Genomic DNA, 25,551 nt, shown 5'->3' on the forward strand with positions numbered 1-25,551 from the left:
GAAAACACAGAACTTCTCATTTCCTCGTGTGAATATAGGGCCCTTTGAGGTTTGGAGGCTCTTCCTGGGATACATTCCACTCCTTTGTTTGCCTGAAAGCTTCCCGCACCACCTTTTAAGTCTCATCTCAAATGTCACATCACCCAACAGTGAACCCACCCACCCCCATACACTTGGAGTTGTTAACTCCATCTACTGGGTTTTCATGTCTTGGTTCTCCCTCCATATTCATTCATTTGACATCCCATAAATATTCATCGAGCCCCTACTATGTGTAAGACACTGTTCTAGGAGTTGGGCATACCACAGAGAACAAAATAGACAAGCTCCTTGATCTCGTGGGATTTGATTGAGAAGTCAGACAGTAAATTTTTAAAAATGCATGTATCCTATGTTGGGTGGTTCTAAGGACTATGAAGAAAGCCAGGGCAGAGTAAGTGAAGGAAGGCATTACTGTGGATGAGGGGGTTGAGGAAACTTCTCCACGGAGGTGACACTGGAACAAGAATTGATTAAAGCAATACCTATACCTTGTGGCTCCCTAGGGGACAGCGAGCCCAAAATCTATTTGCTGTCATATCCCGCCACCTGGTGTGTCTGAGGAACAGCAGGGATGCCATTGGCCAGAGCAGAGTAAGTGGGGGCAAGTCTTAGGGGGATAAGATCAGGAAGAAAATGAGGAGTGGGCACATGGAAAGGACCTTGACTTGTTTCTAAATGATGTCAGGAGAATGAAGGATCTGCCTAACCATGTTCAAAGCTCTCCAGCTGCCAGGTTGGAGGAAAATGGAAAGAGGCGAGAATGCAAGGAGGGAAACCAGGGAAGGATCCAGGCAAGAGAAGACAATGGCTCAGACTCTGGGGTGTGAAGAGGGTGGCACCAGGGGCTGGGATCCTGGATTTCTTTTGAAGGTGGAGCCAACAGGATTTGTTCATGGCTAGTTGTGGGGAAGTGGAAGAAAGGGAGAAAGAGGTGTTGAAGATGACCACAGGGTTTCTGGGCTCCACATTGCACGGTGACTGCTCTAAGGTGTCTTCCTCATAGAAATGTGAGCTCCTGAGGCAGGGATGCTGTCTTCCCTCTTTGTGACACTGCACAGGGCCTGTCCCATACATGTTTGCTTAGTGTGTGAGTCATAAAGCGTCCCGAAGCAGCTTCTCTGAGCTATTCTTCTGCTGCCACGGCCTTCAGGGAAGAGATGGGTCATCCTGTCCTGGCAGCCTCCTCAGTCTCCAAGTAGGTTCTTACCTTAACACATGTGATAACAGCGAGAAAATGGGGGCATGCATCCAGAGATGAAGGATCTGCACAATCAAATCAGACAACTTGCCCTTGGAGCGGAGGCCCAGGATTGGCTCTTCTCTGCCCCCTCAGTCTCCTTTCAGAAGCCACCTGGTGCCCCAGGAGATGCAAGTCCTGAAACTCAGAAGCAAGCACCTTACAAGCCCAGTGGAATTGGCCTCTGCAAAGCCCTGCTGATCCCGTCACCATCTTTGTTCAAAGCAGGCAGAAGGATGTCTCCTTTACAGAGATGAGAAAACTAAGGCCTGGAAAGTGGCAGGGATTGATGGAAGAGGAGAATGGCCCCCGTCTCCATCTTCTTGTGTGAAATTGTATCTGAGGAATGAAATAGTGTGCTGCTCAGCAGCATGGGCTTTGGAGTCATGGAGCCCTGGATATAACTCGAACGTTTAGCAGCCATGTGTGATATTACTTAACATGACTGAGCCTCAGTCTGCCCATCTGCAAGATGGAGATAGTAATGCCATCTCTCTTATGGGCCTGTTTTAAGGCTTATATTAGATGGTGTATATAAAATGCTTGGCACAGAGGCTCATAGTAGGGACTCCGTACATGAAGATGATATGATCAGTGATGTTATTATTGAAATGGTTTGTGATTTGTGCCAGTGCTAGACTCTATCTAGGGCTCCCACATTGTGTACTGTGTGAACACAGCCGTAAAAATACGATTAAGAGACTCCATGTGGATGCTGCTTTGTGGTAACAATAGCTCCAGCTCCATCCCTTGCTATGTGAGCTTTGGGCAAGCCATCTCATTCCGCCGGATCTCAGACTATGCCTATAAAATGAGAATCATTATACTGCCTACCTTCAGTGGGGTCTGGAACCCACTGAATATGACAGTCATTATAAAAAATCTAGCACAGGCCAGGCACGGTGGCTCGCGCCTGTAATCCCTGCACTTTGGGAGGCCGAGGCGGGTGGATCACGAGGTCAAGAGACCGAGACCAGCCTGGCCAACTTGGTGAAACCCCATCTCTACTAAAAATAAAAAAATTGGCTGGGTGTGGTGGCAGCTCGCCCGTAGTCCCAGCTACTTGGGAGGCTGAGGCAGGAGAATCACTTGAACCTGGGAGGAGGAGGTTGCAGTGAGCAGAGATGGAGCCACTGCACTCCAGCCTGGTGACAGAGCAGGACTCCGTCTCAAAAGAAAAAAAAATCTAGCACAGTGCCTGGGTACAGCAATGTGTTCAACATAATCAGAGTCAGAATCAGATCAGCACCCCACAGGTACCAGTACCACCCTACAGCATCAGCCTCCCAAGCCATTACCAATAATAGCTTTACCAGGTGAAAAAGCTGGGATTGACTCTTCTCACCTGCGATATATGGCTGGCTTCCTTCATAGTCCTTAGAACCACCCAACATAGGATATATGCAGATCGGCACCCAACAGGTACCAGTGCCTGTCCACCCTAGAGCATCAGCCTCCCAGCCCATTACCAATAATAGCTTTACCAGGTGAAAAAGCTTCGACTTACTCTTCTCAGCTGCGATACACCAACTGCCCCCCGGACTCAGTTTAACATTGCCTCCTTCAGGAAGTCATCCCTGATAGCTCCTGGCTGGACTCTTGCCCTTCCTCTGTGTTCCCATAACCCCTCTCCTCATCCCTTGTTAAACTCTATTATGATGGTCACCACATTGCATTTAAATGATCTGTGTAATTATCTGTCCACTCCGCAGGTGATATATTAGAAAAACTGAAAGCTTAGGGGAGTGGGGGCCAAAGGACAAGATCCCATGCATGTCATCAAGCTCCATATTCCAGAAACCAGCATAGTGTCTGGCACAAAGTGGTAGATCAATACAACTTGGCTAAACAGATACATGGTTGGAAAACAAAAAGAAGGAAAGAAAGAGGGAAAAAGTCTTGATGTTGCTACTGCCTTATGGTAGTAACTGTCATTTCCAGCCTGCTCCTCTTGCCTTAGGCCTGTTGTTCCAGTTAATTTTGGCCCCTCATCTGCAAAGCAAATGTATGGTGCTCGGCCCTAATCTGACATCAGTTTCTATCAAGGAGTTAACCAAGGAGAATCAGGTCTGACTCCAGAGCTGATGCATTTTAAACCGTGGTCCCATTTCCTAACGATTCACCTGGTTGAAATATATTCTCCATTTACTCTTCCAGGGGACAATGAAGGGTAAAGAAAAATGAACAATTTATTTTCTTATTTAAATATGTCACAGAGATAAGCAGGCCAGATTATCAATGTCTTAGTCAACATCTCCTCTCAGTCTGGAAAAACGCTTTGAGAAACCTCCAAGGCTGTCTGGTATCGACAGCCGAGTTCTCTTGAGTGGGTGGGATAGGACCCGCCTGCCCCAACCACCCCCAGCTGCAGGCAGTGCCAACCAGCTCAGGTTCAGATTCACTATGCAGTGTTAGGAGAGAACACGTTCATACTACTCTTGTCTCCTCAGAGGGGAAAGAATTTCCAATCCATGCTCCAGAGGACCAAGCACCATGGCACACATTGTTCCAGTCCCTGTCTGACCCCTCCCTCCCTTCCTATCCTGGAGGAAGAGTGACTTGTCCAAAGGGCATTTGTCAGGAAATAACTCTGCATACTTAGCTCAGCTTCAACCCACCTTGCACCTCCTTAACTTATCCAGCGGACCTTGCCCCTGTGAGGGAAGCCTGAGATCGTTTCCTTTGCTGATGAATGAGTGGGCAACTTCTTAAATTCAAGAGTGATGTATTAACAAGACAACATTGCCACATATCCAAAGCCACGTCTTCCAATCAGCTTTATCAGTAAAGTAATGAAACTGACATTCTGATCTCTCCGTTTGACTCCTCTTGTGTTTTCTACTCAGTTTGTTCCAAACTTGAGAGGGGAGGAAAGGGAGGTGGTGTTGAGGGTGCAGAGGAGAAATTGGACAAGAATGGTATTCCCTGCCTGCGGTTCCCAGACCCCTGTGGGTCTTCGAAGACAGTAATGAGAGTTTGTGAGCTATTTCCAATATTTCAAAGAGCTTAACAGAAACCGAATTTATCCATGATCAAAATGCACAGGTCAAATAAATGTCAAGTGTCTGCTTCGGGCTGAAACTATTCCCAATCAGTGAGGTCACATTGCCCTTTGTCCACTCTGGTGAGACTGAGCTGTGGCCCTCAGGGGACCCCAGAGGCTTGCCAATTGAGGAATGGTGGTTCCCCAACCCCTCTGCTTGACTGCATAAGAAACTTTAGCCCCTTGGCAAGGCTGCCTGCTACTTTGAAAGAGGAAATTGAAATGAGGTGCATTTTGGTGATAAATGAGGGTAGTCTCAATGTCAGACAAAGAGAGTAAGAATGAAGTCCTAAAAAGATGCCTTTTCGCAGGGCCAAAGAACAGAACCACCCAAGTTCAGAAAGTGCATAGCTCATGGCCTCAACTTAGATCACATATGGGGGATAAAGGGAGGTTGAGGCCACAAGAGGTTGGGAGGGGCTGAGGCTCTGTACCAGGACAGCAGAAAGGTAGGAGGGCTGCAAGCCTGCTTCTTTGAGCGGCGCCTCCTCACTTGGCCATGGATTTGCCCTCTTGCTGCCTGGAGGGGTGGCTCTGAACGCAGCTGAGAATGCTAATGATCCTCCTCCCTACCCCTTGGCAGCATCTCCCCGTGTAATTTTGTAGGGTAGGTGGGATCGGGGGAGAGCTGATCTGTGCCAGCAGACTTGAAAACACAGGAATAGAAATGGGGAAATGAATCCATGTCCCTCTCAATGAGTGCAGTACAGTAGAAATTGTGCCTTGAAACACAAGGCTCTGGGAGAAACTTGGAGAATGGGAGAACATCCTTCACTATAACAAAGTTAGGTTGTTCCAGGGAGTGGCAGGCATTTAGGAGTCTTGCCCCCTTCCCATGACAGTCTCAGCGCACAGAGGAGAGGGGGACCTCCTTTCTGCTCAGGCTAACAGGGGCTCTCAAGGCACCAGACGCCCCTTGTTCTACCTGAAACTGATGAGTAGAACAAGCCCCCTGTCATTCTCATGCTGACAGCTGGCTGGGAAAGTGGACACTGAGGCTCCTCAAGAGGCACAATCCTAGCCCTACCTCTGCAGATGTCCTGAGTGCTCCATTCTCAAGATTTAGATTCATGGTGAAAGGAGGTGGAAAGCCTGATTCAGTCTCAAGAAGCCAAGCCATGTTCTCCAACATGATACACCAAAAGACTGATGGCTTTTGTTTGTTTAGAGTCAGAGTGTCACTCTGTCACCCAGGATGTAGTGTAATGGCACTCCTGGGCTCAAGTGAATCTCCCACCTCAGCTTCCCAGGTCAACAGGATTGCAGAAACGCACCACCAGAGCCCATCTCAGAACCTGTGTCTTGAGGGGTATCAGGCACATGCCTGGCTATTAATAAATGAATCAGTACTTTCCCCTTTGACCATTGTTCCAGGTCCTTACTCTACCCATCAGAGCCCCAGCAGGGAGCAGGTGTTAGTGGCATATCAGTTTAAGCACCTTACAAAGCCACTCTTCACCCAAAACCTTCAAACTCTTTGCCACTTCTTCAAGAGGTGCCAACTTCTCAGTGACTTTTGTCTTGCCTCTCCTCTTCCACACTGGAGAATAAAGTCACCCCCTTGTCTGACTTAAGTATGAACCACCTGGAAGAAGCCGGGACAGATGTGGGAGCCCCCTGCAGTTGCAAGAAGGCTGTGTTCCAACTGTGCAGGAGAAACGGAATGAGTTCCAAACCACCAGCAAAGATGCAGAAGAATGTTTGAGAATTATTTGAAAGGCAAAATCCATAAGATGTAGTTAGTGAAAGAGAGCAGACAGGGTGAAATTCCAACATGTGTCTCAGGTTGCTGGCTTAGGAAGATGCATGAAGCAATTCATGGAGGTGGAACACAAAGTTTGGGACGGTAAACTTTCTAGGGGTGGGAGAGAGTTATATAGGTGACTGCAGGGATGAAGAATACAGCGTGCAGAGTGGGGAGTTACGTGGGTCGGGAGGTAGGAGCAAGGTCTTCATTAGAGACCTAAGTATGGAGATTCTCAGCATTTGGACAGTGGCATGGAAGCCACAGGATGTAATGAAAGGAAGAATACAAAGAGCAGATCACAGCCAAATACTGGAAGCTCCAATATTAAAGCAAATGTTAAGTAGGAAGGAGTGATGGGCAGTGTCAGACACTGAAGACAGGGAGGAGAGGGAGGAGGACGGTCAGAAGGTCAAGAGCCTTGGCTGTGACCAGACTCTGGAAGGTCTAGAAGCCAGGAGAGATGCTTCGATTTGGTAAACAGGAAGTCATGTGGTGCTCTGGGCTGGAGCACTTCCCCCGAGTGAGGAGAGTGTAAGCCAGGTGACAGGCACTGAGAAATGAATTGGCAGACACCATCTCAGGAAGCATGACTGGGAAGGAAAGGAGAGAGACGGGGTGACAGCCAAAAGGGGGTGCAGAGTCAGAGAAGGAGTGTTTTTTAATGTATTATTAACACACAAAGAAAGTGTGTGCATGGGCTAATTAGAAGGAAACAGAGGGGAGGGAGGAGTTAGAGAAATGGGGCACAGGGATGCCAATTATGGCAGTGACGTCCCTGCATAACGCAGGGTATGGTGTCCTCAGCACTTCGCTGCACAAATTCAGCAGCAAGGCTCATGCAGCTGTTTCCTTTAGTGTCAACTTTTCTGTGAAGTAGGACACAAGGTTGTTCAGATGAGTGAACGGGTGAGGCTGCCACAGAGGCAGAACCTGTGGTCCAGAGTAGTCAAGAGCCAAGGGCAGGACACTCCAGGGACTGAGATGAGTATGAGGGGCCCACAAGGGCTGGAGCAAGAGGAAAGAGAGATGCAGCCTTGGGTAGGATGGACTTATAGGTTCAAAATCTCATTGAGGCCCAGGGACACTGAGAGGGTCCAGATCCATAGAAGTCTACCCACTTACCACCCTACCTGATCCTACTCTTTCTGGACCTGATCCTACTCTTTCTGGATTAACCGGCTCATTCTTACTAAGGTGTTAGTGGCTAACACTTCCCAAAATATTTAGTTTTAACAATGGCTTTCAAACCAAAGGTTTCAGTAATAACAGAATTTTCCTGAAACACAGGCTGACATAGCAACTATCTCATTGCTCTTCATCAAAAACCTCCACCAGCCCCTTGCCCAGCCTCTCAACAATTCTTCACTCTGAAAAATCTGCCATAATTTGTTGCAGCAACAGAAAACAAAAAGGAGAATTGCATCTTTGCTGCTCCAGAAAGCAGCCTCGAGGACATCGAGTTTGATCTGACAACCACCTGATGAGTATTCACTCATTTATTCATTCATTCATTCACAATATCTATGGAGCATCCACCATGCTGCAGGTACTGTGCTACATGCTGGGGACACAGCAGTGAACAAAAGGGCCAAACCTCCTCCTTCAGTGGGGCATAGACTTATAAGGACAAAAGAGCAAGAGAGCTGCATGCTCTGAGCCAGGCACTCTGCAAGCATGCACCTTTACAAGCATGACTTTGAAGTCAAAATTTTTGCCACATTTTACTAATGTGACAACTGAGGCCAAGAATGACCTAGAACCAGGATTTGCCTGGGGTTGGCCTTATTCTAAAGCTTGTGCTCAGAGAATGCACCACCTTGTGCATAGAGTGTGCACAGTAGGGAGTTAACCTGGTCTGGAGTTTAGGAGCAAGGTCTTCGTTAGAGACCTAAGTATGGAGATTCTCAGCATTTGGGCAGTGGCATGGAAGACATAGGAGGGAATGAAATGAAGAATAAAAAGGGGAAAGAAAAATGAAGCAGGCTGTGCTTGGGAGATGCCAGGTTTGTGTCCCTCCCGTCTGTTTCCTTCTCATTAGCCCATGCATTCTCAGACTCTCATAGGCACCTAAATTGACCTGGAGATCTTATTAAAACGTAGGTTCGATAGGTGGGGGATGGGATCCAATAGGCTACATGTCTAAAAAGCTCCCTGGCAAAGCCTTGAACCATACCTCAGAAGCCAAGAATGTAGTGTTTCCCACACTCATCTGGTCATGAAACCTTTGCCCTCCAAGGCACTTATTTGCTAATCTCCTGCTGCACTTCCTGAAACCCAGGGAATGAATGAAACATAAGGAATGGCTGAATAAATGAATGAATGCCATCTCTGGGCTTGCCAGTGTTACTGTGCTTCCCATCTTCACATCCCTATTTGCGTAACTGGCCATTTGCCTCAGTTTCCCTGCCGAGCCCCTTGGGTTTTCACTGGGACCTCAGACTCTCTAAATGCCCCTTCACTGAGCTAGGGCCCTTCTACCCTTCCAGCTCCCTCCTCTGGGTCTGGGGTCCTGTTCCAGCCAGGGACAAAGCGAAGGCTGGACCCTGGCCTCCTTGGCCCTACCGTCTGTAGCTTCCTCACGCCCCCCCCACACTGGCTGACCTCACCTCAGCCTGCCTACCATGCCTCATCCTGAAATGCCAGCTACCCCCCCCCACCAACAGGCCCGAAGAAAATGGCATTTCAACGCTGCGTGTCTGCTCTTCAGAGAGTATTAAATCTAGAATAATGGGAATTAGTACACAGAAGAAGTTGCGGATAAGACTCCCCTGAGTGTCCTGATTTCTCACCTAACAAATCCAGGGCTGGAGGAAAGACTTAGAGATTCAGGAGCTCCAAGCTGTCAGGCCAACCCTCACCAACAGGCCTTTTGTGAAGTGTATTAAGCAGTTTAGGAATGCTAATGTGTGCCTTCGGGGGGCTGGTGCCTTCCCAGTCTCTTCCAGGGGCTGCCTAATCTCATCAATACAAATCTGGTCACCCTGGTGACCACCTCTGGGCTGCTGCAATCCCTGGGAACAGGTCCTGATGCCACCAGCGCCAGGGCTAATTGTAAAGGAGGAGCAAAGGGAGAGGAAGGCAGTGCTGTAAAGGCAGCCCAGGTGTGGGCTGAGTGGTGAAGGCAAAGCCTTTACTCAAAGTCATGAGCCCTTCTTCTAGTCATTCCTGGTGGGGTTAAGACCAAGGTCATCAGAAGCTGAGCAGGAAGAACTCATTAAAGATGCAGATCCCTGCACCCTGCTCTGAATCCTCTGATTCAGAAAATCAGGTGAGGACCTGGAAATCTTCATTTTTCTTTTTCTTTTCTTTTTTTTTTTTTTTCTTTTCTGAGACAGGGTCTTGCTCTGTGACTTAAGCTATAGTGCAGTGGTGCAAGCATGGCTCACTGCAGCCTTGACCTCCTGGGCTCAAGCAATCCGCTTGCCTCAGCCTCCTGACTTGCTGGGACTACAGGTAGGTGCCACCACACCCAGCTAATATTTTTATTTTTTGTAGAAACAAGGTATCACTATGTTACCCAGGTTGGTCTTGTGCTACTGGCCTCAAGCAATCCTCCCACCTCAGCCTTTCAAAGTGCTGGGATTATAGACATGAGCCACTGCACCTGGCCAGAATCTACATTTTTAACTGGGAAACCTGTACATGGTTAAGCCTATAGGCTCTAGAATCAGACTAGTTTAAATCCAGGCTCTCCCGCTCCCTAGCTGTGTGGTCTTGGCAAGTAATTTCATTTCCTTAAACTTCAGTTTCCTCAACTGCAAAATGATAGAATTCTTAGGAGTTTTGTAAAAGGTAAGGGAGGAATGAGTAACTCTCACAAAGCGTAGGGCCTGAGTATTCAACAAGGGATAGCCAGCCAGGCACTGCAGCTCATGCTTATATCCCAGTGCTTTGGGAGGCTGAAGGGGGAAGATCTCTTGAGGTCAGGAGTGCGAGACTAGCCTGGGCAACATAGCAAGACCCCCATCTCTACAAAAAAAATTGGAAAAAAAATAGCCAAGTGGTGGTGGCATGTGCCTATAGCTCCAGCTACTCAGGAGGTTGAAGTGGGAGGATCGCTTGAGCCCGAGGTCGAGGTTACATTGAGCCATGATCACACCACTGCAATCCAGCCTGGGTGACAGAACAAGACTCTGCCTATAAAAAAAGGTAAAAATAGAAACTAAGGGATAGCTTCCACGAGGAAGACGATGACGCTGATAAAGCAGGGACGCAAACCTGGCACCTCCCAAGCACAGCCTTCTGCTTTAAGCCTTTGTCTGGCTGCTTCCTCTGTCTACGATATTCTACCTTCAAACTGCCCTCCTTCAACGGAATGCCTGCTCACTCCTGAAAAGCCCGCTGGCACCTTCTGAATGAAGTCGTCCTTCCTCCCCTCTCCCTCTCTGCTGTGCTGAGAGCCCCCTTGTCCTTTAGTAGCTTATAACTGTCCCTGGGAGAAGGAATTTGGTTTTAAAAGGTATTTGTACCCGTGACCCCAACCCAGGGCCACTGCACTAAGTACTCAGTGAGTGTTCCATGAACCAGCCCCAATGCTCCTAAGCAGACAGGGGCAGCCAAAGGCCTTAAAAAGCCACCTTGTAGGCAGAGGTACCTGAGTTGAAGCCTGGTTAAAGGAAAGGCGACAGATGGGAGGGGCCCGCCTGGGGTGAGGGTGGAGGAAGCAAGGTCAAAGGTCAGGAAGAGGCTCTCACAGATGGTAAGGATGAGGATGGGGAGCAGGATGACTCTCAATGAGGGGGAGTGCTGGTTTCCTGGGAAGTAACAGGACTGGGGAAGAGGATGGACAGGAAAGAGAAGGAAAAGACATAAGTGGAGGAGATTGGCAGAGAAGGGAGAGAAAAGGAGAGAGGCAGAAGGAACAAAATGTTGACAGGCACACACGGCCTGGACAAGGTAGAATACAGCAGGTTTCCCCACAGACAGCACCTGGAAAGGACTTGCTGACTCGGCCCAAGCAGGTAGATTTTCTATTTTTCTTTTATTTCTTCTTTCCTTCCTCCCTCTCTCTCTCCCACAACTTTCTCTCTTCCTTTCTGTCGTTCTTTTAAGAGAGACAGGGTTTTCTAATCCTGTGGCCCAGGCTGGAGTGTAGTGGCACAATCATAGCTCACTGCAGCCTCCTGGGCTCAAGCCATACCCCTGCCTCAGCCTCTCAAGTAGCTAGGACTACAGGCACGCGCCACTACGGCAAGCTAATTTTTTAATTATTTTTTTATACAGAAGGGGTCTCAGTTTTTGTCACATAGGCTGGTCTCAAACTCCTGGCCTCAAGCAATCCCCCAAACTGCTGGGATGAGAGGCGTAAGCCACTGCACTTGGCCTATTTTCTTTCCACATGGAAGTTTTGTGATGTTCTCAGGAAGGCAGGATGAACAGAACCATAAAGGATCCATGATTCATGGAATGGGTTTCATGTACTTTTGACAGTTCACTCAGCTGTTGACCCTCCCTTGGAGGCCGGGGCACCAGGTAGAGGACTTGTGGAAGGAAAAGGATCCCCTCAGCCCCTCCTTGCTGATGTGGGGCTCCAGGTACCCTCACCAAGACCTGCCTTCCCCAATAGCCCCCCTGCCCTCATTGTGCTCTTTCAGAGACCTGTGGCTGCCACCCAAGCCAACTGGCCACCCCTCTTCTCCAAACCCTCCAGACTTCCCAATGCCCTTCTTCGGTGAGCAGACATTCTTCCAGACCTGGTACGACATGCTCTCACTCAACCAGGAGCCCACGCAGATGAACCTGCACTGTGACAAGCCATTTCCTGCTCCCCTCTTCCTCTGCTCACTCCTGCTGACCCTGCAGGTCTTGGCTTGAACATCCCTTGTCTGGGAGCTTTCCTTGATCCCTTGAGTCTGAAGAGTTGTCCCTCTTCTTTTTTAAAAATTGTGGTAAAATAAATATAACATAAGATGTGCTATCTTAACCATTTTGAAGTGTATAATACAGCGGCATGAAGTCCATTCACACTGTTGTGCTACCATCACCACCATGCATCCACAGAACTCTCTCCATCTTGCAGAACTGAAAGTCAGTGCCCATTAAGCGATTAACTCCCCATCTCCCCCTCCCCAGCCCCTGGCAACCACCATTCTGCTTTCTGTTCCTGTGAATTTGCCTGCACTAAATACCTCACACATCAGTGGAAGCATATGGTAGGTATTTATTCGCCCTTTTGTGACTGGGCTACTTTCTTTTGTATTTTTTTGGAGACAAACTCTCACTCTGTTACCCAGGCTGGAGTGCAGTGGTGTGATCTTGGCTCACTGCAACCTCTACCTCTCAGGTTCAAACGATTCTTGTGCCTCAGCCTCCAGAGTAGCTGGGACTACCATGTTGGCCTGATTTTTATATTTTTAGTAGAGATAGGGTTACACCATGTTGGCCAGGCTGGTCTTGAACTCCTGACCTCAAGTGATCCACCTGCCTAGGCCTCCCGAAGTGCTGGGATTATAGGTGTGAGTTACTGTACCTGGCCTGTAACCGGTTTCTTTCACTTAGCATGATGTCCTCAAGGTTCATCTATGCTGTAGTGGTTGTCAGAATTTCCTTCCTTTTTAAAGCTGAAAGATATTCCATCATATGGATATACCACATTTTGTTTATCCACTCATCTGCACATGGACACATGGGTTGCTTCCGCCATTTGGTTGTTGTGAATAATGCTGCTCTGAGCCTGTGTGTAGCTGCCTCCCTTATGTACACTCAGCACTAAAACTTGCCCATGTCCCCAATGCAGCTGAGAGCTCAGGCACACAGAGACACTCAATAAATGCTTGCTGAAGGACGGAGTAATCCTGCCCATTCTCTAGATATAGCATCCATCCATTAAACTGCACTTTAACTGGGGCCTTCAGGAAACACAGGGCCTTGAGCCAGAAGAGAGACCTCCTGTAGGATGCAGGGGCTCAGGATAGACAGGAAGGTTCTAGGACTCCTCAGAGCCCTCCATACAGAGAACCAGCCCTGCAAGAGAGTGGACCCATGTGGGTCCATGGGACCCCACCATGCTCTCTAGCTCCTCAGTGCCCTCATGTCTCAATTTCTACCTCTCCCAAAACACTGATGGTTCTGACTATATCAAAAGGAAGCATTCCTGTCCAAAGAAATCTGCCATATGCCAAATAGGTGGATTAAAGATTAGAAGGAGCTATTTGTAACTTCTAAAATTAACAAAGGGCAACACCTAGACTATAAACAAAACATCTGCAAATCAACCAAAAGATTTCTAAGACAAGAAATCCAATTTTTAAATGGGCAAATAATATAAATAGGCAATTCAGAAAAAGAGAAGTTCAAACAGCCAACAAGCCTGTAAGAGAGGTTGAGGCTTACTAGTAATAAGTGTAAATTAATACAATGAGATGGCACTTTACATTGCCAAAAATGGCAAAATTGGACAGGTGGCTAATATTAGGTACTCATGAAGACGTGGGAAAACAGAAACTCTTGGACACTCTTAGTGGAAATGTGACCTGGCACACCATTTCCATGGTGCTCTGGAAAACACCATGGCAGAACATGAAAAGCTAACACATTAACCCAGGGAGCAAATCCTCCATCATATAGTCCAGAACCACTCTCACACAGGGTCCCAAGAGAGAATGTACAAGGACGATCTTCAGATCTTCTAGTGGTGGAGTAGGGGGAACTTACTGATAAGCTAGAGGGATCTCCCCAGGGGAACAGATACATAAAACGTGATGGATGTGGAACTCATAATGCAATGCAGCAGTTAGAAACCACTGACTAGATACACACAAGGAGAATGGCAAGATCTGCAAAATATGGTGTTAAGTAAATAAACTAAGAAACCAGATGAAATTTATACCTCAATATCATTTATAGAAATAAAAAATACATAGACATACAAACAACCCTACATATTTTATAAGGATCCATGCATATTTGAAGACGTATGTCAAACACATCAGAATGAGTACTTATTGGGATTGGGATAGCTTTAGGATTTGGGATGAAGGGAGGCAAAAACTGTAAATAAGAGAGGAGTTTTGCACAGATGGGATCATAAAGTGCAAAGTGGAGAGAGGGTAGGATTAATTCAAATGCCATGCACCTGAGATTTGGTGGGGGGTGCAGAAAACAAAAACCGTCAACTGTGCCTTCCCCGTAACTCAGGAAAACTGCCCCTGTAACATTGTCTTCTTTCCATGTTTCTTGGAACAAAATATCACAGGAGATGTGAGTCCCAGTGGTTTTTGAATGCAGGGAATTTTCCTCTTGCTAGAGTTAAAGGGCTCATTCAGATCTTGACCCCTGGTTGAATGTGTTAGTGAGAGTAAAGTCCAAGCAATCAACTCTCCCAGACTGAACTCACAGTGCTGCTGCCCGGGGGTGGGTGGTAGTTGGGGAAAAGGTTGTGGCCAGGATGTCTGACGGGCTCTGGATAGAGACAGCTTGTTTCTTCCCTTTGCGGTCTCAGGAGCAGTCCCACAGGCCACTGGAGGGTAAGAATGGATCAAGGCCAAGAAGCTCAGCAGGCCCACCCACCTTCACCTATCACCCCTGAGACCTGAAAAGTAGCCTGGCATGCTGTCTGCAGAGGTCATGAGCTCCCCATTCCTGGAAAGCCAAGCCAGCCTGAGCCCTGAGCAAGATCTCCTGCTGGATGGGCTTAAACTAGAAACTTTTTTGATCTTATTCTAATGGCTTTGGCTTTTTTCTTGTTTTGTTTTGTTTTGTTTTGTTGATTAAAGAGCTTCCAAGTCCATCATTGCATAGACAAGCTGCATATTATTATCTCCATTTTATAGGTGTGAAAATAGAGGCCTAGGAAGATTAAATGATTGGCTTCTGGTCACATAGGTGATTAGGGGCACAGCCAAGACTGGAAGGCTGAATTCCTGACTCCTAGGCCAAATAAGGCCTTTCTCCTAGCTGAGGATCTGCTATGGGTCAGCCCTTCCAGGAATGCACATAGGATAAGGCCAGGAGGATAGGTCCCTGGCAGGAGGGGATGCCATCATTGAGATGTCTGTTTTCATGCTAGGAACACTTTAGCATGGATTGAAAATAAACCATTAAACTATCATCTCCTTCTTACTGCCAAGTCCACACACCATCAGCAAGTCTCCCCAATCGCCGAGCTCTCTCCATTCCTGAAATGGCAATGGAGGAAGCAATGAAGGTTGGTAGGTAGGGAGACTGAGGCTGGGGTAGGGAAAGGGGTGTGGTCAGGCAGCAACCTGAAGACAAATCTCCCAAGGCCTGATTCGACTCTACCACACTTGCTCATCACAGAAAGGGTCATCAATCAATCTGCACAAAATGCCTGCACATTCTCTGGTAATACACCTGTATCTCAAATTTCAAAGTCTCTGCTTTTTCCCTGTAAAGTTACATCCATCACACTTGCTTACTTTCAGTCAATAAATAGATGCAGGTACTTAATAATAGAACTTATTCTGTTTTCTATCTGAAAACCTAGAAGACGGACACATAATTTTTTGACGTTCTGGGTTATAATTGCACTCAACTGAGTATAAATTAGACATTGGCAGGGAGGAAGGCTATTTGTGTTGCAATATAAGCCCTTATTTTCTGCTCTAGATGGCACAGGAGATTCTCAAATTTCTCAGAGTAATTTGGTGTTCACAGTCATTTAACTATACATACATTATTTTTAGCATCATGAAAGTTCCTTATAATAATGATTTTTCAAGGGTGGGACTGACATCCCTTGAAAGACCAGTTCAGTTTAAAATTTTTCAACAATATAGACACAAACAGGTGGAAAGTAAAAGAGTCTCTAGAAGACAGACTCCCCCAACAGAGGGGGCCATGGAGGTAAACCGCGACTCCATCCTGGGCTTTGCTTTCTGTGAGTGGAGCCACTGTACTAGCTCTAGGGCAGGTACAATGTCTTTCTCTGATGGTGGACTTAACAGGAGCTGCCCTAGTGCTCCTGGTTTGTACCAGGCATATTTTTCTGATGGGTTCCTGGTGGTGGCCACATGGGACTCCGAGCATCTCCCTGAAGAATGATCCTTTATGGCAGGAAAATGAAGCCTTCAGCATTTTAGGATTCATGCTATATGGAAACAAAGGCTAATGGAGACTTTATATGTACCTGAAATTTCACAATTCAGGTCACCAACCCAAACAATCTCAATAAATCTGATTCCCCTCCATCTCCTGCCATTCCACCACAACACATCTCACTTCCACTCCATCATATCCCAGATGTTCCATTCCACTCCATCCCAACTCCACCACCCCATCTTATCCCATCCCACCCTAGTCTCTTCTAACACATTCCCACCCCACCTCACCCCTATCCCAGGCAATCCACTGAATACTGCACACCCCAACCTCTTAATCCCATTCCCGACATCACATCTCACTCAGTCCTGTCCCATTTTACTCCTTCACCTATCTCACTCTATCTATCCTATCCCAGTATCCCAACCCATCTTTGATCCTACCCAACTTACACTTTCCTACTTGAGCTCGGTCTATCTCAAATTATCCTATTTATCCAATGCCAACCCATCATGTTCTACTCCCTCTCCTCCCCTCTCATCTGTTGTTTGGCTAAAGTTCACATTTGTGGATGTACAGTGGGTCATGACTATCTTTCATGTGACATTAAGCCACCTGAGAAGGCCAATGAGTCTTGCCTTCCCCTGAAGCTCTAAAAACTAAGTGTGTTTGGGTGGGAGAGGAGAAAAGAAGAATCAGAATCAGAATCTCATTTTTACAGGAAGGAAAAAATAATATGAGTTTACTTTGTTGCTCTTAACTTACAAGAGCAAGGAAAGAGTTCTGAGAACCACACTATCGTTTTCAAGTTGAGAAACTCCCACGTTGCATAGCCCACTCTTTGTGTAGGTCCAAGGGAAAACCAAGCTCTTCTCAAAGTGAGTGAGCCCTGAGATGGAGTCTTTAATCCTCCATTTGCAGGTTCACCCCAGTGTTCCCCTATTGCCAGTGATGCTCTCACAACACTGCAGCAGGCAGAGAGGAGGGGTGAGAGGCCATATGCCACCCAAGGAGAGAAACCCAGGGAGGGCAGTGCAGTGCATTCTCGAGGCAGAGGGTTCTCCCTCCCTACCCTCCTGAATAAAGAATACTTAGCTGGGCTGATGAGTTGGGTGAGGTGACCAGGTTCTAAGATGTGTGCTTTCAGCTAGAGAAGCAAAGAGGAAAGACTCTCCCACTGCATATAGTGGTGCCTGAGACTGGCAAAATGTGTGAATTGTTTCTCTTATAATTCTAAGAGGCTAGTGCAGAAAGCAAGTAGACTGTAGTTGTAGTAATAGTATCTAACATACATTGAATGCTAACAATGGGCCCAGCACTGTAACAGGAGCTTTCCATAAAGATGGGCCCTAGGGTCAAGTAGACTTGAGGTTTAATCCTGCCTTCTTTACCTACCTGCTCTACAGTCTTCAACTAACTGCTTACTTTCTGAGCCTCAGTATCTTCAAATATGATATTATAGTGATAATTAAATGGTAATGTCTATAAATCATTTAATCAGCACTCAGTAAAGGAGAGCTATTATTATTGTGCAGATGGGCCTGGGGCTGCCTCCCACTTGAAGATGCCCCTTCACCCTTTTCTAGTCTTCTTAGCCCCCAGCTGTCCTGGGAATACCCAAGAGGGTGGTCTACAGGAAAGGGAACCCTAGGCTCCAAATAACCTGCCTCTGATTGTTTCATCAGGTCTGAGTGTCTCATCAGCACACTCACTGAGTGTTCACTATGTGCTCTGAGCTGGGCGATGCTGCCGGGCCTGAGTTCATAGTCCTTTAGGGAAAAGAGACAGATACCACCGCTTTAAGCAAGAAATTCCAGTATGTCCGGATGAGTCTGACAACAGAGGAAATGTGGGCAGTTATGAGAGCCCACAGCAGAGTTCCATCTAGATGGGTGTTTGGGGCTAGAAACCAAGAATGGCTTTACAGCCTCCCCCAGGAGCTTGTGGTGGAGAGGAATGGACAATAGCTGCTCGAGGATTAAAAGTGTGGTACTCAGTTAAAACTGAATAAGGACAGCCGAGTGGGAAAAGCAAGGCCAAAGAAGGCAGCCTAGGCAGAAGCTTCCAAGGATGTAGTACCGGTTGGGTCTCCAAGAAGGTGAATAGCAATGGGGTTATGGGTAAAGGATTTGGCGTCAGCCAAGCTTGCATCCAAACTAAGGCTTGGCTGTTTACTTAGCGTGTGGGTAAGTTATGTGTCCTCTCTGAACCTGTTTCTTTATCTATGAAATGGGAATAATGATACTGCAGGGTTCACTGGGTTGCTGAGAGGATTGAGTTAATACATGCAAGTGCTTAAGACAGTGCTGGTGAGTACTCAGTGAACATGAGCTGTTAGTGTGACTCCCCTGGGTGCCCAGAACAGCTCTCTGAGCATGGTAGGTAGGGAAGGACATGGTGAGGGCACACAGACTTCCTGGATGGTTCCTTCGGCTCCAGCTTCTATTTAATAGGCACATTCGATGAGGTACGACACTGGACTGGTTGCATCTCTGGTTTCTAATCCTTCCAAAAATTCAGGAATTACTTGTCCTTTTTACAGCAGGGAGCCTGAGCCTTAGAGAGGACCGAAGATCAGCTAGGTCTCCAACAAGGCTCTGTGGAGCAATCAGATTCCCTTAATCCTGCTGGTGTGATCATGAGGGCAAAACAGGCAAGTCAGGCACATGAATGAGGGTGAAGAGGATGCTGCTGAAGCTGCCTGCTGGGCTCTGCCGGAGAACCCAAACCATGTAGTGCCCAAGACCCTGCAATTTGGTCCTCCAGTCCCTGGTGCATGATTTTTTTTTCTTTTTTTTTTTTTTGAGACAGAGTCTCGCTCTATCGCCAGGCTGGAGTGCAGTGGCGCGATCCCGGCTCACTGCAACTTCCATTTTCGGGTTTCAAGCAATTCTCCTGCCTCAGCCTCCCAAGTAGCTGGGACTACAGGCGCACACCACCACGCCCAGCTAATTTTTTGTACTTTTAGTAGAGACGGGATTTCACTGCATTGGCCAGGATGGTCTCGATCTCTTGACCTTGTGATCTGCCTGCCTCGGCCTCCCAAAGCCTGGTGCATGATTCTAATCTCACCTTCAACAAAGCCAGACACTCACCAGCCCTAGATATGGTGAACGCTCTCCACTGCAGTCAGCTTATTTTTTAAAAAACCATAAACCCTTAGCTTGATTGCAAATGGAAATTCAAATTCATACACACGCTGGTGACTTGAGTAGGGAAATGCCTTTCCTTGGCTCAGTGTTGGAGGAGAGTGGTATGCCAAGGGATTATTGTTGCACTGGTTCTAGAATCTAGGGAGCTGTCACCAAATGGTGATACTTAGTTGTAGAGAAAAGCAACAGGGGACCAGATGTCTTTATCATCTTATTACCTCTGCAAACCAGCTGGCTTTCTTGACCCCTGACTTAGCCTTATCAGTCCCTGGAAAACTGTTCAAGAAAAAGAAAACTACAAAAATCATCCTCTCAAACAGCTATACATCAAGCAGCAATTCTATGCCAGAACCTGAGCTGGATATGGGGATACCAAGAGAAATAAGGCACTGTCCCTGCCTTCAGTAAGCTCACAGTTTAATGTATAAGGCAGACAAATAAATGCTTTTTAATACAATTCAGTTTGTACTATAATAGAACACCGAGTACAGTCAGTGCTCTAGTCTACAAGAGGCTGACTAAAAGCAAGCACTCAGACAACATACAAAGCAGGGAATTTTTTTTAATTTGGCATTTCATTTTTTTTAAAGCCGTTAGGTGGTTGGCACGGGAAAAAACAGAGCTTTGTCAGAATTCCTTCTACCTATAGTTTAACACTGCTTTTTAAAAAATTAGTTAGAGAATAGAAGGCATGATAGCTTCATCAATGCTCAGGCTTCTCAATCCAGAGGAAAGTAGCTAGGTTTGAGAATAAAACTGACAGAACTTGATGGCCACATGATAACGAAGGAGTTGAGGATGATCCAAAGGTTTCTGGGCTCCATAATTGGCATGCTACAGGAACCACCAGCTCACACAGGAAATACTGGAGGCTTAGGAAAGAAGCTAATGAGTTTGCTTTGGAAGGGAAACATCTAGGTGAAGATTTCCAAGAATCAGCTGGATATATGGGTTACCTAGACCCAGAGTTCCTGTGGACCAGGAAGCCAATAGATGTATATCAGGAGAGACATCTTGGCAGAAGGGATCTGTCTGAAAGCTTCAGAGTGTGGTAGTGGAAGAGTTGGGCAAGGACGAGCTCACCCAGGGAATGGTGAAAGGAATGGTGAAAAGTACAAAGAATTAAATGTTGCACCACACCATACTTCAGGGAGGGGAATAAGTATTAGTTAGTATTAGAAACTGAGAAGGAACACTCAAGAGACAGCAGAAAATCCGTAAAACATAGTGTTCCGGAAGCCCAAGGAAGAGAAATTTCTCCACAGTGGCCACAGCCACAAGAGATAAAGGAAAATAAAGACAAAGTACAATGTATCTGGCAATCCCGGTGGTCATTGGTGCTCTCTTCTAAAGTATTCCAGGGGCATCTTTGTCATCTTATTGCCTCTTATCCTGGAAACAGAAGCTGAAGCAAGGAGTGACTGGTAGTAGAGAAAAATGACATGAAGACCCCTTTTAAGAGAAGTGACTGTGAAAGACAAAGAGAGATGGGACAGTGGCTTAGATAGGTCAATAGGCCAAAAAGGCTCCTTGGTTTGTTTTATGTTAAAGATGAGCCTGTTTACAGGTCAAGAGGAATCGTGTTTTAAGAAGGGGGGGTGGCTGAGCCTGGTGGCTCATGCCTGTAATCCCAGCACTTTGCGAGGCTGAGGCGGGTGAATCATCTGAGGTCAGGAGTTCAAGACCAGCCTGACCAACATGGAGAAACCCTGTCTCTGCTAAAAATACAAAATTAGCTGGGCATGGTGGTGTGAGCCTGTAATCCCAGCTACTCAGGAGACTGAGGAAGGGGAATCGGTTGAACCAGGGATGTGGAGGTTGCAGTGAGCTGAGATTGTGCCATTGCACTACAGCCTGGGCAACAAGCTGAAACTCCGTCTCAAAAAAAAAAAAAGGAAGGGTTACTGATGGATCAGGGAAGGGAGTGCCAGGCAGGACGGGTACTAAAGGGGTTGAGGGAAGAAAGTATGGGTGGGTGAGGAGACTCCTTTTTTTCAAATCCTTCTTTTCATTTGTCCAGTGATCACCAAGGAAGGGAGACTGTTCAGTCCTGAGCATCTTTTAAATTCAACAGTGTGACCTGAACACAAAATGAATGTGTTTCCCCTTCTAATGTACCAAATTCTGCCGATCTTCTGTCACCAAATCCATTTCCAAATCTCTGTTGCTTGCAAGGCCAAACAGCCCATCTAAATGCGGGAAAGGCTTAAAAAGAAATGTACTGGGCCGGGCTCGGTGGCTCATGCCTGTAATCCCAGCACTTTGGGAGGCCGAGGCGCGAGGATCACCCGAGACCAGCCTGACCAACATGGCGAAACCCCGTCTCTACTAAAAATACAAAAATTAGCTGGACCTGGTGGCGCGCACTTGTTATCCCAGCTACTCAGGAGGCTGAGGCAGGACAATCACTTGAACGCGGGAGGTGGAGGTTGCAGTGAGCTGATACAGCGCCATTGCACTCCAGCCTGGGCAACAAGAGCGAAACTCCGCCTCAAAAAAAGAAAAGAAATGAAATGTACTGGAAGTTTGCAAGCCAGAGCGGGGCCTGCTAGAGAGGAACTACCCCAAGCCACGAACACAGTGTCTCCTCCCCCCAGCTTTTCTACTTTTCTAGGAGCTGCGAGCAAATGGATCTCTATAGGGCAGGATTCTAGCACCGCTGTGCAATGCAAGCGCCGGTGAGTCGGCCTTTTTCTCTCCCTCAGGGGCAGGATATGCCCAAAGGGCAGAAACAAATCTAGCCAGAAAAAAACAATTTAGTCAGATCCCAAGACTTTCTCCAATCAGCTAAGCCAGAGACCGACCTCGCCTTGACAAATGACCGGGAGGCCTGACGGGAGGTAGCAGCGGTCCCCCACCGCCCATGTGGCAAGTCTGGGTGACCAGCAGCGTCGGTGTGGACAGCCTCCCAGTGGGTGTGGGTGTGCGAGAGGCCAGAGCTCCCAGGCGCGCGCACCGCGGGCGCCCCTCTCTGGGTGTCGGTGGCTATGGCTCTTAGCAGAACCTGAGAAAGTCCCGTCAGCTAGAAACGAGAGAGCCAGAACTGACTCCCGGCGCCCTCCTTGACCAAGAACCCCATCATGCCGTGGCTAAGCAGTGGGCGACACGGTCTGCGAGGACGGGCTCACAAGATGCTGGAGGCCATAGAGCTCGCCACTCACTGACCTGTAAGAGAGGCTCACTTTCCCAAAAAGGGGAACTGGGGTGGTCCAGGCCAAGCATTCAGAGGTTCAATCGGTGGTTTCAAAACAAAACAAAACAAAACAAACCCCAAGGCTCCAGATCTAAGGTGCCCTAGGTTCAGGCCTGGGCAGCAGGTCTTTCGGTTTTCTCCCTCAGTGGGTGTCAGCCTCCGGGCTAAATGAAAATGCGGTTCCAGGCATCCTGATTTGGACCCCTCTCGACCCGGGCACACGGAACTTTCTAGGTTGTGGCTAGAACTGAGCTTCTGAGGGGTGCTGTGGGCAAAGTGGGAAAGGTCCAGGCCAGTAGCCTCCAGAGGGGACTGGGTTCCCTCGAAGGTTCGCGTACCTCCCCGCGCGCTGCAAGCTGCAGCCAGACACCCGCGAAGTTCCGGGACTTTCTGCACCCGCCAGGTCTGCCCCCTCCCGGACTCGGTCGTCGGGAGCCGGTCCCGCCGCCTGCGCCGCCACTACTGCTGCCGCAGCCCAGGCACTAGGCTGCAGCAGGGCGCGGGAAAGGGCACTTTGGCGCGGAGTGAGAACCGAAGGGAAATGTGGCAGCGCGAAGCCTGGCGGCGACACTCCCTCCTCCGCCCCCGGCTACAACCCCCACCCCCTCTTTCCCGTCGCTCAGCACCCTCCAGCCTCCACCTGATCCCTCCCGCAAGGAATGCGCGGGACCCCCGCCGTGGGCACGCGCCCACCTGAAACCTCTCCTAGCTCCTATCGCCGAGGGAGGGGTGGCATTTGGGGAGGGGGATGGCGGCCGCAGTCTCCTGGCGGCTCTAGAGGGGGCACCGGTTTCAATTGGAGAAAATGGGCGGGGGCGGGGAAGGGCAGACCTTGCAGACGTGGAAATGGGGAGGGGGCGCGAGGTTCCTCTCCAGCCCCCAGGACCAGCATGCCTGGCAGAATCGGGAGCTGGGGGAGTAGGGCTCCAGGAAAGTTTATCGGGAAAAAGCCTGGCACCTTAGGGGCTGGGAGGCTGGAGAAACTGAAGCCACAGACCAGGTGCCCCGCAACCCCGGGCGGGGATGTCTGTCTCCCAGGCCCCCACACCGGCCGCATCCGGCCAAGTTGCGGCTGGGGCTGGGGTAGCAATGGAGGTGAGGACGTGGCTGAGGGTGGGGTGGGAGACGGAGGCAGGGATGAGAATGAGAGGAGGCAATTGCGAGGGTGGGAGATTCGGGCAGGGATAGGGGCGGGGGAAGGGACTGGGACCGGGTCGAGGATGGGTGGGCTCGAGGCTCGGGTGGGGCGCGCGGTGGCCGCTGGCTCCTCGGCGCGACTGGACTCACCCGCGGCGGCAGAAACGCTGAGCAGCCCCCAGCCCAGCAGCAGCAGCAGAGGCGGCGGCGTTGGCGGCGGCGGGCGGCCCCAGCGGCTCCCGGAGCCCGTCAAGAGCGCCGAAATCCCGGCTTCGCCGCGACCTCTCCCCGCAGGGCAGCCGCAGCGCCCCAGCTCCCGTCCCTGCGAGCGCGGCATGGCGCGGCCGGCAGCGCAGAGGGAGAGGCTCCACTCGCCGCCGAGGAGAAAGGAGGTCAGGAGAGCTCTGGAGCTTTTTTCTGCTCGGAAAAAATCCCGGTACGCGGGAGCCCTGAGCTTCTGCGGCTGGAATGAACCAAGTGTCCGCCTGGCCGGGGAGAGGCGCGCTGCGCTCTCGGAAATGACTCGCTCCAATCCCGCTTCGCGGGGTTCGCGCCGGGGGGCGGGGGGGTGAATTATCCCCGGATTAATCACTCCGGAGCAGCTTCTCCGCCGCTCCAAATGCTGGGGGCGCAGCTAAGGAAAAAATATTGGGGGGCGGGGGTTCCTCTTCAGCGCCACCTCCACCTCCAGATAAACCAGAAATTACATCTAAAGGGTTGTTTATTCCTGTTTGTTTTACAATTGACCAGTTTCTTTTAAGTTCAGTCCTCCCGTTTTCATTTATAAAATCACCCATAAATATATCCCCCTCTCCACACACACACATACACACACACAGTGACAGACACACGCACTAATACACACAGGCACATACACACACGCCTCTTCCACGTTTGGAAATTGGAATCCTGTCTGGGAAAAGGTAACCAAAGAAGGACGCGGTTCCCCAAGTCGTGGCTCTTACAAGCTGATCTTGGGTGGTGGCTTTGAACTTGCAATCTGGGGCCAGGGGTGATGCTTAGGAGCCTCATTCACAATAGCCTCCTACCCCATCCCAGGAGAGGGACGTTGTGCGTAGACAGAGGCAGGGTTAAGAATTGGAGGGCGGTGGAGCGGGGATGGGGGGTGGGGGATCGTTCATTTGACCCAGTGCGGTCCCACTCCTACCCTAAGACAAAAATCTCAGGATGACGGAGCGGTGCCTGTATGCACGGGAGTTGGGGGTGGGGAGTGAGGTTGGTGGAAGGACCGTGCAAGAGTTACTTGTACAATTTATCCCCAAATTTAAATAATCGGACCCTGCTTCTTCCTCTTCCCCTCCTCCTCCCAGCCAAGGCCCCAAACCAAGAGAGTTCCTCCCAAGGGCGTGTACCGTTCCCCACCTCTCCCCAGCAACGGCAGCCTCCTGGTCGAAGGGCTCAGCGTCGGTCCCCACCCCATCCCCCACCCGACTCGGTCGCCGTCTCTGTCTCGTCTACTCCAGGCTTCTCCGCCAAGCACGATGGCTCCTTCGCTGTCTACGCCAAACTCTTCGGCAAGAGGGAAGAGACGCTTCGTGGGAGGAGGTTGGAGGAAACTGGGAGGGGCAAGGCCCGGAGAGGAGGCCCCTGCGGGCGCGTGCAGTGGAAAGGCACCTGCGTTGCGCGCCCCCATCCCCTTTGCCAACGCACCTCAGAGAAGCTGTGCTCGGGGCTTAGGGAGCAGCGCGTTTTGGCCAAAACTGAGCGTTGGCATCTGTGTGGCCAAGGGGGCAGTGGCCGGCGGGCGGTGGAGCCCGATATCTTCCGGGGAAGGGTGTGGAGAGGAACTATAGGGATGGCGACCCAGGCTGGGGGAGGTTAGCGACCCAGGTTGGCCCGCTGTCAGCGTGGCCAGGAATTTCCATCCAAGGAAGGGTATGAAGAGGGGATGTGGAATTGACGATCCGAATTAGGGGGCTGAGGCGGGGTTGGAGGAGTGGAGGCTTGTCCCTACTCCCCATGAAAAACTTGCTCCCGAGA

At 49.2% G+C, this 25,551-nt stretch overlaps 1 protein-coding gene across 1 annotated transcript in view; it reads right to left on the reverse strand.

Annotated features, from left to right (window-relative positions):
* Window positions 1-24,054, reverse strand: part of CSMD2 (CUB and Sushi multiple domains 2) — a 616,956-nt gene extending 592,902 nt beyond the window's left edge. The window contains exon 1 of the mRNA XM_017527996.2: window positions 23,701-24,054. Coding sequence (XP_017383485.1) covers window positions 23,701-23,887 — 187 coding nt within the window. The 5' untranslated portion in view covers window positions 23,888-24,054. The remainder of the gene's footprint in view (window positions 1-23,700) is intronic.
* Between the last annotated feature and the right edge of the window lie 1,497 nt (window positions 24,055-25,551).

The sequence above is a fragment of the Cebus imitator genome, unplaced genomic scaffold (assembly GCF_001604975.1).
Source record: "Cebus imitator isolate Cc_AM_T3 unplaced genomic scaffold, Cebus_imitator-1.0 Scaffold51, whole genome shotgun sequence".
Classification (NCBI taxonomy): Eukaryota; Metazoa; Chordata; class Mammalia; order Primates; family Cebidae; genus Cebus; species Cebus imitator.